This window comes from Vigna radiata, chromosome 5, assembly GCF_000741045.1.
Source record: "Vigna radiata var. radiata cultivar VC1973A chromosome 5, Vradiata_ver6, whole genome shotgun sequence".
NCBI lineage: Eukaryota > Viridiplantae > Streptophyta > Magnoliopsida > Fabales > Fabaceae > Vigna > Vigna radiata.
In genome coordinates this window covers 27,744,649-27,757,510 of record NC_028355.1, presented here as the reverse complement: position 1 = coordinate 27,757,510, position 12,862 = coordinate 27,744,649, and the positions used below count along the sequence as shown (strand labels likewise).

The 12,862-nt window shown below is 32.6% G+C and overlaps 1 protein-coding gene across 1 annotated transcript; it reads left to right on the top strand.

Annotated features, from left to right (window-relative positions):
* The first annotated feature begins 3,766 nt into the window (after positions 1 to 3,766).
* LOC106762814 (DAR GTPase 2, mitochondrial) lies at positions 3,767 to 11,843 on the top strand. The gene is made up of 8 exons (XM_014646888.2): positions 3,767 to 4,175; positions 4,258 to 4,362; positions 4,911 to 4,988; positions 5,596 to 5,752; positions 5,969 to 6,039; positions 9,355 to 9,451; positions 11,063 to 11,268; positions 11,389 to 11,843. The coding sequence occupies exons 1-8, from the start codon at positions 4,008 to 4,010 to the stop codon at positions 11,638 to 11,640; spliced, it is 1,134 nt and encodes a 377-aa protein (XP_014502374.1). The 5' UTR covers positions 3,767 to 4,007; the 3' UTR covers positions 11,641 to 11,843.
* The last annotated feature ends 1,019 nt before the right edge of the window (positions 11,844 to 12,862 follow it).

Genomic DNA, 12,862 nt, shown 5'->3' with positions numbered 1-12,862 from the left:
ACTCATGACCATTAAACTCACTCACCCATCTAAAATAACAAACATGAAACAATAAGTTGAAAGTAAAATCATTTAGAAAGCTAAACTTTGTTTTTGGGAAATTAACTACACCTAGTACAATGGTCCAAAAATAATGAGTTAGAAGTCATTTGAAAGCTCTTTGAGTTTAGATTCCAACAAAACAAGAATCAAGTTATTTGGAGTTCGGTGAAGAAAGTTTAGAAAAAAACAAGCAACAAAGCTCAGAAAAACAAAGTTGTGCAGTGTGGTTCATCCAGGTGGGGAGTATAGTTCAAGTTTCTGCACAAGTGACCATTTTTCCTCTGGTAATCAATTACAAGACCCGTGTAATCGATTACCAGCGTAGAAAATGGCCAGAAATGCTTATGAAGCTCATCTAACTTACATGAAAGCACCTAAATGACATTTTTTTTCAACAATTCAATGGCCTAACATGTTATTGGTGCATTAAAGACCACTCATGACCATTAAACTCACTCACCCATCTAAAACAAAGAACATGAAACAATAACTTGAAAGTAAACTCATTTAGAAAGCTTAGAAAAACTTTTCTTTTGGGAAATTAATACACCTAGTACAATGTTCTAAAGATTATGAGTTAGAAGTCATTTGAAAGCTCTTTGAGTCTAGATTCCAACAAAACAAGAATAAATTCATTTGGAGTTTGGTGGAGAAAGTTAAGAATAAAACAAGTAGCAAAGGTCAGAAAAATAGAGTTGGGGAGTGCGGTTCATCCAGGTGGGGAGTATAGTTCAAGTTTCTGTACAAATAACCATTTTTCTTCTGGTAATCGATTACAAGACTCCTGTAATCCATTACCAGTGCAGAAGATGACCAAAAATGCTTATGGAGCTCATCTCACTTATGGAGCTCAATCATCCATCACAAAAAGTGGAAAAACTCGCCCAAAAACAAAGAGTAACTATAACAAAATTGAAACTGTATTCATCAAAATTGAAATTTTATTGATGTAATAATTAATAAGTACATATTATCCATTGTTTAAAATGTCGTTTTCTATACTAAAAAGGTTTACAACTCTCATACAATCAAAATCTCTGCACAAGAACTCAACATCCTATAATAATTGTAAGTCTAATAGCACTTGTTCTCTTCATACATTGTCGTTGTTTAGAATTCAGTCACATACATATTTTTGTCTAAATCTGAGCAACTCCTCCTGAAATCAACATAATCAACTTTAAGATATTACCATAACACCAAAACCATCAACACATTCATCAAGTTCTTTAACAAATGTTGTGTTACTTACATTGGTGCTACCAACCTCAACATTGCGAAAAGTCAGAACCTTGAAGAAAGGACACACCTTTACTCGTTGATGGACATCGGGAAATGGGGAAGAGGTCGAATAGGCTTCGGTAGAGAGGACAACGAGAAAAAGTCGCCAACGAAAACATGGAGAAATGAAGAAAAGGGGAAATATGCTTCGGTGGAGAGGAAGAGCGAGACAGAGAAACAATCTGGTGAGACTCTAATGGAGACACAGTGAGACAAATGTTGGAGAGAATGATAACAATGATGGAGAGAGAGAAACGACAGAGAAGGAGTGAGACCATTGAGACCAATGGTGAAGAGAGATAGGCAAGGGAGAGAGAGTGAAACCACAAATAAAAATAAATGTCTGCTTCCTGAGATGAAACCGTGAAAATAAGAAAGCCAAGTTATCTTTGCCTTCCCAAAATGCCCCAATCATACATTTCATTTTGGAAAAGTAACATTTGAAACAAACCAATTATTATCCGCCACGTGTCGTTGTCAAATATGTGTTGTTGAAGATACATTTTCCTTTATTTTTACCCACAACGCAACTCGTCATCGTTCATCCTCAGGCTAACATCTTTCTCAGGTCATCATCGTCCGTGGTCAACTCATTTGTGGTCTTCGTAACCGGTCGTTGGTTAGGGTTCAGTTGTGTCATTATTGCGCTTATTGTTGCGTCCTTAGTAGTGATAGTCGTTGAGTTCTTTGTTGCAGTTGTCGTTGTGTCCTCAATTGCGGTCGCCACTCAGTTGTGGTCACTTTCATTGCTCGTCATCGCATCGTCACCCACCCCAACATTCTTTAGGGCCTTTAGGCTATTTATTTATTTTGAGTATTGCCTAAAAAATTTCTTTATTTTAAATACTTCTTGAAGATGTTCTCTATCTGTGAGGTGTATTGCTTGTATGTATTTTATAAATCATAATATCATACAAAGAGTACGTATCATTCCTTACCTCTGTTTTCATTGAGAAAGCTTCTTATAAGTTTAAGGTTGATGAAGGTAGGCATTGGCTAAGGCTATATTTTTGTTGGATTAAAAAGTCACGTTGAAAATTATTGAGTTGAGTGTTTGGGTTCTGTTTTCCTTGGTTTATAAATTGGAATTAAATTTATTTTCATGCTGGAACGTTTAGATAGTTAAAAAATAGTTTAGTTTGGCTATTAAAATTGATTAGATGCAACATTTTGTGTTGAAAATGCTAATCCAGAATGGTAGTTTAATAGTTAAGTGTATGACATGTTTTTGAGAATTTTGGTTGATCACATTGACATCTCAAATCTATTTATGATACTTCATAAATAAACGGTGTGTATGGATTGTTTTGAAGGCTGGTTTTGGGGTGATAGAAAATGGAGTGAAGGTGACTTAGAGTTTTTATCTTGGTGCAATGATAAAATGGGTTGGAAGGGCACTGCATTTGGGCTGATGCAACTGCTCTTTGGAGTGAATTTGCTGCTAAAAAGTATTAGGAGTGATAAAGAATACTACAGGACCATGAGTAGGTGAAACTCGGTTCTAGTTCAAGTAACGAGGGTTACTTGGATTGATTAGGTGATATCAGGAGTGGTGAAAATACTCAGTTGTAATCTTGTTGAATATTACAGCGAAACCCTTTAAAAGGTCTTAGAGGAGAACTGGACGTAGCTCGATAGATTGAACTAGTATAAAAATAATTGTGTTTACTGCTTTAATCTTACAAAACGTTTCTCTTATAAATCTTGCATCTGCTCATTATCTTAACCACTATAAAAGCTCTTGTCACCAAACTATTTTTGAAATAGTTAACTTTATCAAAATGCTCTAGCAAATTTGTTTAAATGATTGGAAAATATTTGTTTAAACTATCTCCTTTGTGAAAAATTTTCCTATAACATTATTCAACCACCCCTTCTAATGTTTTCTATGTTCTTTAGGGTGTACACCTTCGAAGAAGTCTATGTTAGCATAGTATCGAGATAATTGGAAATAGAGTTTGTTTGTTGTATGATTATATGTTTATGGAATTTTTTAAATTATTGATTTAAGTTTGTTATATTGAGTTATGATATGTTAATTTTTTTTACTCTAACTTATCCCACTTGCTTGAGTATAAGTGTTGTGTTTTAATCTTTTGACAATAATCAAGTGAAAAATGTTATAGGTGATAGCTTGTCTTTGATGGAGCCTAAAAATATCGTGTATATATATATATATATATATATGTGTGTTTTTTTATTGATTAGTTATTATATATTTTCTTATCTATTTATCTTATATTAAAAGGGTTGGAGGTAAACAATCAAATTAAGATTATATCCTTATACTAAAATTAAGTACTTGGGAAAGAAAAATAAAAATAAAAAGAAAATTAAATATAAAATTCATCATATGTAAATTAATTTACAAAAGTTATAGAATTTTCCCAACCTTTTAATTTAATGCGTGTAAATTGATTTTAGGTTATAAAAATGTTAATCCTAATTTTTTTCGTGGTCTCCCTTCTTCTTGCTTCCCACTCAGTGAGAAATCCCACCTTAATTCCAGATCCCATTTCAATCTCAGAAAGCAAGACATTTCAAGTTCCACCACAATCCCTGTTCTCGGTTCGATATACAAAAATCTGAACTGAACCTCAATGAGGTATGGAGAGAAACGTTTGCTGGGAGTGAAAATAATAATTTTGCACTGATTGTTCATTGTGTATTCACCTCATGAGAATATGAGAAGCATGACAGCGATGAGTTTGGGCAGACGAATTGGCACAGTGTTAAAGGAAGAGCTGAGAAGTAAGGGAGAATGGCGCGATTCTCTTATGGCCGCCGCTTTTCGTGCTATTGCAGAAAGAATCCCGTTGGCGAATCTCGTCGTCGAAGTTAGAGATGCAAGGGTCTGTTTCTCGCTCATTTTAATCAATCATTATTCGTTTCTTTAACTTGTTCACACTCTCTCCTATTCTTTTCGTTTTTCAGATTCCCCTGTCCTCCGAATGCGAGATACTCAGAAACTACCCACTTCCCCATAAACAAATCATAGCGCTCAATAAAATGGATCTTGCGGGTGCATCGAATGTGAAGGTACGGCTTCTTTTTGAGGGAACATATGTTTTTAGTCTTTGCATTTTGGTCTAATGTGTTCAAGATTTCTAAATTTTAATATCCATGTTATATATTGAAATTAAAGCGAACATGTATGGTTAAAAATTGAAACATTAATTTATAAAATAAATAAATAACATAGGGCTGTTAGAGTACCTTAGCATTTTTCTTCTGGAATGTGGTTTTCAGTGTATTTTGTTGCAGAACATGGTAGCAGAGAAAATTGAAAGTGGTGATAAAAGAAAATTAAATTAAATGAGAAAAGTTGTGTGCGAACAATTTAGTAATGTGCTTCTACGTAGAAGATCTCCATGGAGAGCTAAATAAGTAGAGTAATCAATAATGCCATGTAGGCTAACTTGCTAACCAAATTTGTAGTTAAACCAGTAAACTAATCTAACAAATTGATTAGCGGAGTTTAACCAAAACTCAATTAGATACTTGTTTCAAGAGATTAGTGAAATTCTATTACTTTTATAATTACTAGTTAATGATTTGTTTGTTTTAATAAATATTTTTGTGAATAGGCATGGGTGGAATATTTTAGGGAAAGGAAGTGCATATCTTGTGGAGTCAATGCTCATAACAAGGAGAACATCAGACAGGTAAACTGTTTGTTCCCTTTTTGTGCATTCTACCAAAGAGCCTCAGGAATGAATGGTCTTATTTATCATGGTTTTGGCATTGTTTATAAAATGTTAAAGCACATGGAACCAAGTTTCTAATTTTGAATCTTACTGCTGTTTACAACCATGTTTTAATTAGTTTGAATAAATTTCTGTAAGATGCACCTGTAGTTTAGTCTGTAGCACACACGAATGGTACTGAGAAACTGTTTAACTCTTTAATCAGAAAGCACAACATATCAAATGAATCGCTTGTACTGTATTGCTGCTGCTCCTCTTGTCCTTTGTTCTCCTTTAAGCTGTAAGAAGCACAATCTATCAATTAGAGGTTTCTTTTGGAGCTTTCTATTTGACTTAGTGACTTTTTATATTTGGTATTGAAGCTCCCATTTCCTACGCTTCTATTGGTAAAATGATACAAATTTGTCCCAGTTTCTAAAAGGTTTTCAATGGAATGATGAGCGCAATTATTTCTATTGTTATATATTGGACTTTTTTTTTGATTTATTATTATCATTTTAATAACTGCTGACTTTATATTTGTTCATGAACTAAATTACTAATAAGGATATCTGCTTTTAGTTAGCTTCTAAGCCTTATACAATGCCAAGTGAGAGAACTCAAGAAACATGATCAATGTGACAATAATTATACCGCTACAGTAATGTTGATTGGGATTCCAAATGTTGGTAAGTCGGCACTTACCAATGCTTTGCATCAAGTGGGGAGAATCAATGCAGCAGGTATTCAAATTATTATTACAATTCTAATAGAGTAGAGCAAGCTAAATGACATGCTTAACTCGTGAGAAACGGTGGTGGATACACACACACACACATAGGTGGTGNATATATATATATATATATATATATATATATATATATATATATATATATATATATGTCACAAATTAGCTGTTTTATCTTATAGATATTTTTTCTTCACTGTTTATTTTATAGAAAAAGGAAAGCTAAAGCATGCAACTGTGAGTCCAGAACCAAGAGTGACTAAAGATATTCGAAGTTTTAAGGTTAGCCATTTGGTTTTCTTTATATATTATATTATTTTCCATAATGTGAACTATCAGTGTATAACTTTTCTGTTCTGCTTTCTCATTCTACCTGTGGTAATTTTTTTTTTAAGAATTTGATTTTCATCATGTTAACAGAACAATAAGTGATGAATGATAATTTTAACTCTTGGTAGGTTTTTGTTGCACAGACTTGCTCCATCTAGGCATCTTAGGTTACCAGATATCTAATATGCTTGTCAAAGATGCTTATGTTAGGTAAGCTGGTAAGGTTCTTTAATGAAGAGAAGAAATTTAACCACTTAAACCACCTAAAACAAGGTCTAGAGTAACACATTTGTAGTAACACTTGAACCACTGATATAACACTTTTACAATAAAACATATAAATAAAAATAATGCAGTATAATAAATTTATAAACAAGTTAAAATTGAAATTATATTATACTTTTTTTCTTTATTTTATATAACTATTATTCTAAATGAAAGATAAATAATTGTATTCATTTTTAATGCAATAGCAACATGTATTGATTCTTAACTAATAATAAAATTTATACTTTTTTATGTAGATCATAAATGGAGAAAAATAAATATACATTTTATTACAAGATTTTTTTGAATATATTAATTTGTTAATTTTTTTATAAATAATTAGAGTAAAAAATCATTTAATTATATTTGTTAAAAGTCCTACAACGATTAGAAATAAGGTCAATTTAGGATATATATGTGGGTGCAAACCAATTTAGCTCATTGGTTGTCATAAAATATGTTAGTGTTTCAAAGATAGTGTGAACAGTGGAATTAAATTGTATTCTAGTTGTATTTTTAGTTTAAGTTTAAACAACATATATTTGGTGTTTACCGATCTTATCTCATATATATGTGATCTTATCTCATATATATGTGTGTGTTTAAATATATTGAAAACAGCATAATCATTAACTAGAATTCAAGAAAATCTCACAAATCTCAAATGAACGATGTCATAACATTCACCTAATTTTCATAATCACCTCACATATAGTCATGGACTTGACAATTCAACAAAATGGTAACAAAAAAGAAGTCATCCACTAAGTTACGACACAATGACACATTAAATTGAGAAAATTTCCTTTGATTTCTTCTCTCAACAGATATCTTCCAAATCTTCAATTTAAACCACTTTTTCTTTCCTGCTCAAAGAATTCCCTTCTTTGCCTCTTTCCAAGTCTCTTTGAGAGATGTGCCCTCTCCATTGGAACGTTGCTTCCTTTTGTCATGCCTAGTATACATTCTAGGGTCTTCAATCCTTGAAGCTCTATAAACATTTCTACAAGCATGTGTATCATCTCCCTCAAAACTCTACTCATTTTCAAATTCGTCATCCATCACGCCAACCAGCCATTAATTACATTTATTGATATCATTGAGGCTAATTGGATCAACTTTATTCTTAAGGCTGAATCTTCACTTGAGTACTTGATTATACTTAACATAGACCAAGTCAGGCAATCTTTTATGCTCTAGCCTATTCCTTCTCTTAGTATGACTTTGCAGCACTGAGATAAAAGTTTAAGGAATAACTATAGGAAAGATAAATTGATTATGGACTTTTAAAGTTAAATTGATTACATGTTCAAAGACACTTGAATTACATCCTCAACTAGACGTATCATGTATTGCAGTCAAACTTAAGATCTTTATAGCTAGTGCTGTAAATTGAGAGTTGATGTCCGTTTCATAGAGTTGCCATTGTGTAAGTTTAAAAGTTTCCCATGCTGTTTTTTTCGTATTGGAACTTTTTCCTCATTGATATGTCAATGTTAACCCCATACATATTGCCCACTACTTGTGCGTAAGTCCATTATGATCTTCTGCTCCATCTCTAGATACCAACTTATTGATGCATGAAAACAACTCCTTTACAACCTCATTAACAAATTTGGTGTGGGTTATAACCTAAGAGGTTTAGATTCAAACTGTGGTCGGTTACATGTAATAACGATGAAGTTGAATATTCCATTTATCAATGATTTCAAATACCTCCCTTATATTTACTAGCTTTATTATTAAAGGACTTAATCACTTTCTTTGCTTTGTCTGTTGCTTTGTGTAAATAATATCACACATAATTGGCTCTCCTCCCATCAAGATAAAGTATTTTCACAAGGAGTCCTATTATGTACATCATTGGAAAATCTAGTTGTGATTATAATTGGAGCATATTTGAGCAAGTATTCAATTTCATATCTTGTAATTATGATCACAATTTTGCAAATTCGTACTAAAAAACAGAATAGGATTGAGTATAAAGATTTCACGACTTTGTCTGTGTCAAGTATAATCAAAGACTTGAGATGATGAGATTGGTGAATTTAATTAGTGGAGAGGTGAATGAGTAGGGTTGAATATTAAAAGATTGCAGGAATTTGTGTATGTCCAGTATAATCAAACACTCAAGATGATATTGGTGAATGTAATGAGTGACTAGTTGGAGAGGTGAATGATGATGAAGTTGGAGATGAGTGGGCTTCTGAGGGAGATTATGTGGAGAGAGCATGTCATCGTCATGAGGCTAAGAGGGACTTCTTCAACTAGTAAACAAAAAGTTGTTTGAGCTGAAAATGATTTAGAAGATGTTAGTCAGGAGGAATCAGACGAAAGTTTGCCAAATGTTAATTTGAAAATTCCAGAAGAAAAAACTAAAGGATATGCCTCATGGTCAAACAAGGAAAATGATTATATTGGGAAGCATGATGATTAGTTTTTTAAGGTGTCTTTTGTTGTCACTTTGATGGGCGACTTTTATCCTCTTTTGTCAAAAGTGCACATCATGAAACTATGAATACCCAAAGTGGATTAAGTCCATCTTTTTTTCTACCACGCCATCTACCATATTGGTATGGCAGATTTTGTGGCTCACTTCCATAGGCTGTTATTGATATCCATGGCGCTTGATTTAAAAAATAATTGAGAATGTAATTTCCTGTGTTCTTCCTAGGTATTTCAACATGCAAATTATTTGTAGCGAAATACTGTATACTTTTAAGAATATACTTAGAAAATAAAGGAATTTGGCATGGATGCTGTTATATTTAATAAGATGACTTGCATCTCAGAAAACAGTTTAGAAGTGATAACTTTCTAGTTGAAGAAAATAGTCGTGTAAATGTTTAGAGAAGGTTGATGTCTATTGTGCACTTTGTTGGCCTATCTATGCTACTATGATCTTCATACTTGTTTCCCTGTTTTGCTTCTTGTTCACTCATTCGTGAATTAGTACATCTTGTGTATTTCTCACTTTTGAAACTTCTGCTTTCAGTTCAGATTGGTAGCCATCCCAATATTTATGTGTTAGACACTCCAGCTATTTTATCTCCAAAGGTTCCTAATGCTGCTGTTTTGTCTAAATTAATTTTAACAGGTATGTTTAATTGATTTTCCTTTTTCTCAATTTTTTGGCTTGAATGAATATTATTAAATATCTGCGTAAATTTCTTGATTAGAACAGAAGACAAAATTAGTTGGCAATCAACAATATACCATTTGTTTTTGCTTCCTTAGGTGGCGCTTCAAGTATCTTGCATCCATCGTATAAAATCAGGAGGAAATAGCGGGTGGGGGGGGGGGGGGGATGAAATGGAATAATGCTCAAGGAAAATGTCTACTGCAGAAAAATATAAGACGAATCAGAATGTTGGGTGGTTCAGAGCCTACCAGAAAATAAACTTAGTATCACAGATGAAAATATTAGTATATTACTATGGACGTGGAGACACACAAGAAAATATTATGAATTGAATCAAACGAGAGAAAATTAGGATTCTCTAAATAAGAGTTAAGATAAATAAAGTAGACTATATTTGAGAGTAATTTAGAGAGCTTGAAAACTCCCCTCATGTTCTCATATTTATATTGACAGGATTCTAATACAATGTGTACAGGGAAAATCAAAGATCAATCATGTATACGTAAGTACAAACATAGGCATGGCTAATAGGTACAAAATATAGCATTTTCCCAATGCAACTACTTCCTAACCATATTTAGTGTCTATTCTAACACTCTCCTTGAAATTGGAACATACAAATTTGTATGTACCAAGTTTGGAAGGAAGAAAATCAATTCGAGGTCTCCATAATGATTTTATTAACACATTTACAAGTTGATCATTGAATCTAACAAACTCAATACAAATTTCTTAGGATAACAACTTTTCCTGTATTAAGTGATAGTCAATCTCAATCCCAATGTATTTAGTTCTCTCACAGAACACGGGATAGGAAGCAATGTGAAGGGTAATCTGGTTATCACAATATGTCATCTTTTGCTGAATCTTACAAAAGTTAAGTTCTTGAAAGAATTGTTTTACCCATATAAGTTCACAAGTAAGAGACATCAGGGTCCTATATTCAACTTTAGTCATTGATCGAACAACTATATCTTGTTTCTTACTTTTTCTTGAAACAATATTTTCTCAAAGGAAAACACTATCTCATAATAGAACGTCTGTATGTGTGGGGATCTTGCACATTCAGCATTACAATCCCTAGAGATATGAGTATTTCCTTTATGTTCATATGACAAACCTTGTCTTTGGATCCTTTTTGAGGTATCTTAGGATATGCATGACAAGATTGCAATGGCCAATGCAAGGAGCTTGCATAAACTGACTAGTCACACCAACTTCAAAAGACATATCAGGTGTAATGATAATGAGATAAAAAAGCTTTCCAAACAATCTTTTATATCTTTTCAGATCAAAGAAAGATTCTCCTTTTTCTGTCTTTAATTTTTGATTGAGGTCCATAAGACTCCACTAGTCTACTGAAAAACATACTTTTCTTTAGGATCTCTAGAGCGTACATACTTTAAGAGATTACAACACCTTCTTTTGATAAGCACATCAGAACTTCCAACTAAACAACAAAAGGAATTTCAATAAAGAGAAATGTGTTATATTGTTAGGTTAACTTTTGTAACTTTTAGATAATCTGTTGTTCTCGCTCATACCTTCATTTCAATCATTATCCAGGAGCAGTTGAGGATTGTTTACTCAGGAGAAAAGAAGTTGCCCAATATTTTCTGGCTATACACAACTCCAGTGACCAATACAAGAAATGGGCAAAACTATATACGAAGGATAATGATAGATCATTCCTTAACGGCATAACAGAACAGTTGACTAGCTCCGAGTTGCTAATGAAGCACAAAAGCCAAACCCCGACAGATCACACACAGGTATCAGTAATTTATTGTGTATTATGTTAATGACCATATAATGTTTTCTACTGTATGATTAAAATAATAGCAATTTTAATCTCTCCATGTTTACGTGCATTTTAACTTTTGGTTTCCCAGGACTGCATAGTGCAGGATGTTCGACGGATACTTTTTGAAACAATTTCATCTTTGGAAGGCGATATAAAATGTGAAGATGAAATGCTTGCTCTCATTGATAGGCAGTTTAGTGCCTTGCAGGAAACTTTCCATGTTTCAGTTGAATGTGAAGAAGATGCTCATGACAAGGTTGCTGGGAAGTTGCTTAATCTTTTCCGTACTGGCCGTATTGGACATTATATTTTAGATCATCTTCCTGGAAAGATTCAATGATACCCATGCTTCATGGAGGAGCAGGTCATTTTGTCTCTTTTCATTTTACCTCTTTTTTTTTTTTTTTTTTTTTTTTTTTTTTTTTTAATTTATTNTTTTTTTTTTTTTTTAATTTATTGTAACTATTTTTGGTCAGAAGTTAGGAGTAACTTAAGTATATGTATGGGTGTTATTGGATAATTCCGTTAAGATCTTTTTCTTTCTTCTTTAGCAGTGAACTTGCTTGAAAATTATATAAATATATTTTACGAATTTAAAATATATAAATGAAGACAAAATTAAACAAAAAAAAGAGGAGAAAAACTTACAAATTATATAAATTGAAAGGGAATAAAGATTGAATCTTACATACTAGCATTTAACCAGGACAATGCACAAGAGTATTTTAAAAATATTATTTATTATATAAAATTAATAAAATATAATTAATTCAAATAAAGAAACTAAATTCAAACTAATTTTAATAATTATTAAAAAAATTTATATTATATTTATAAGTAATGTTTTATAATGGCTTAATACCGGTTTTGGTCCCTAGTTTGGGGGTTGTGTTCAAAATGGTCCTACCTTTTTTTTAAGGTAACAATTGATCCCAATTTTTGAAAAAATGGGTCAAACTAATCCTTTTTGCTAACAGCGTCAAAAATTTAACGATGCAGTTACCACCCTGGACTAAACATACTGAGTTGTCTCATACGTGGCACGACAGGTAATATAACGTTTGAATTTTAAATTTAAAAAAAAAATTTTGACACATCAGGCATCTTCCACCTGACAGTGAATTTAGGGTTTTTTTCCTCATGACAGTAGAGACTGCGTTGTCTCCTTCTTCCTCCCCCTCTTCCTCTCTCCTCTCTACAAAACCCATCAACTTTCCAAGCACTTTCTCGGAAACTAGCAAATGGGCATTGACTGGTTGTCTTCTCCATCTAATTGAGTGGTCGAATGTGCTACGATTCGGCAGAAAACCTGGTATGAAAATAAAAATCTGAATTATCGAATGACATCCAATAATCCTTCGGATATCATGGATAATGAGGTATGAAAATGGAAAAATAGTTTTCTTGCAATGTGCAAACTCCAACTGAGTCTCACTCTTTCGACGGTTAATGCATGCAATTTTAGGAATTTGATTGAGAAGCAGCTGCTAGAGAAATCGAAGGAATCCCTAACACCACAGTTCGAAGAAGATGACGAAAATAATAAAGTAGAAATAAGAGAA

Excerpts from the sequence above, each read along its gene's own strand:
- LOC106762814 (XM_014646888.2), top strand. The coding sequence starts at position 4,008 with ATGAGAAGCATGACAGCGATGAGTTTGGGCAGACGAATTGGCACAGTG. Across the intron at positions 4,989-5,595 it reads ACAAGGAGAACATCAGACAG|CTTCTAAGCCTTATACAATG; the intron begins GTAAACTGTTTG and ends GCTTTTAGTTAG. Across the intron at positions 6,040-9,354 it reads AAGATATTCGAAGTTTTAAG|ATTGGTAGCCATCCCAATAT; the intron begins GTTAGCCATTTG and ends CTTTCAGTTCAG.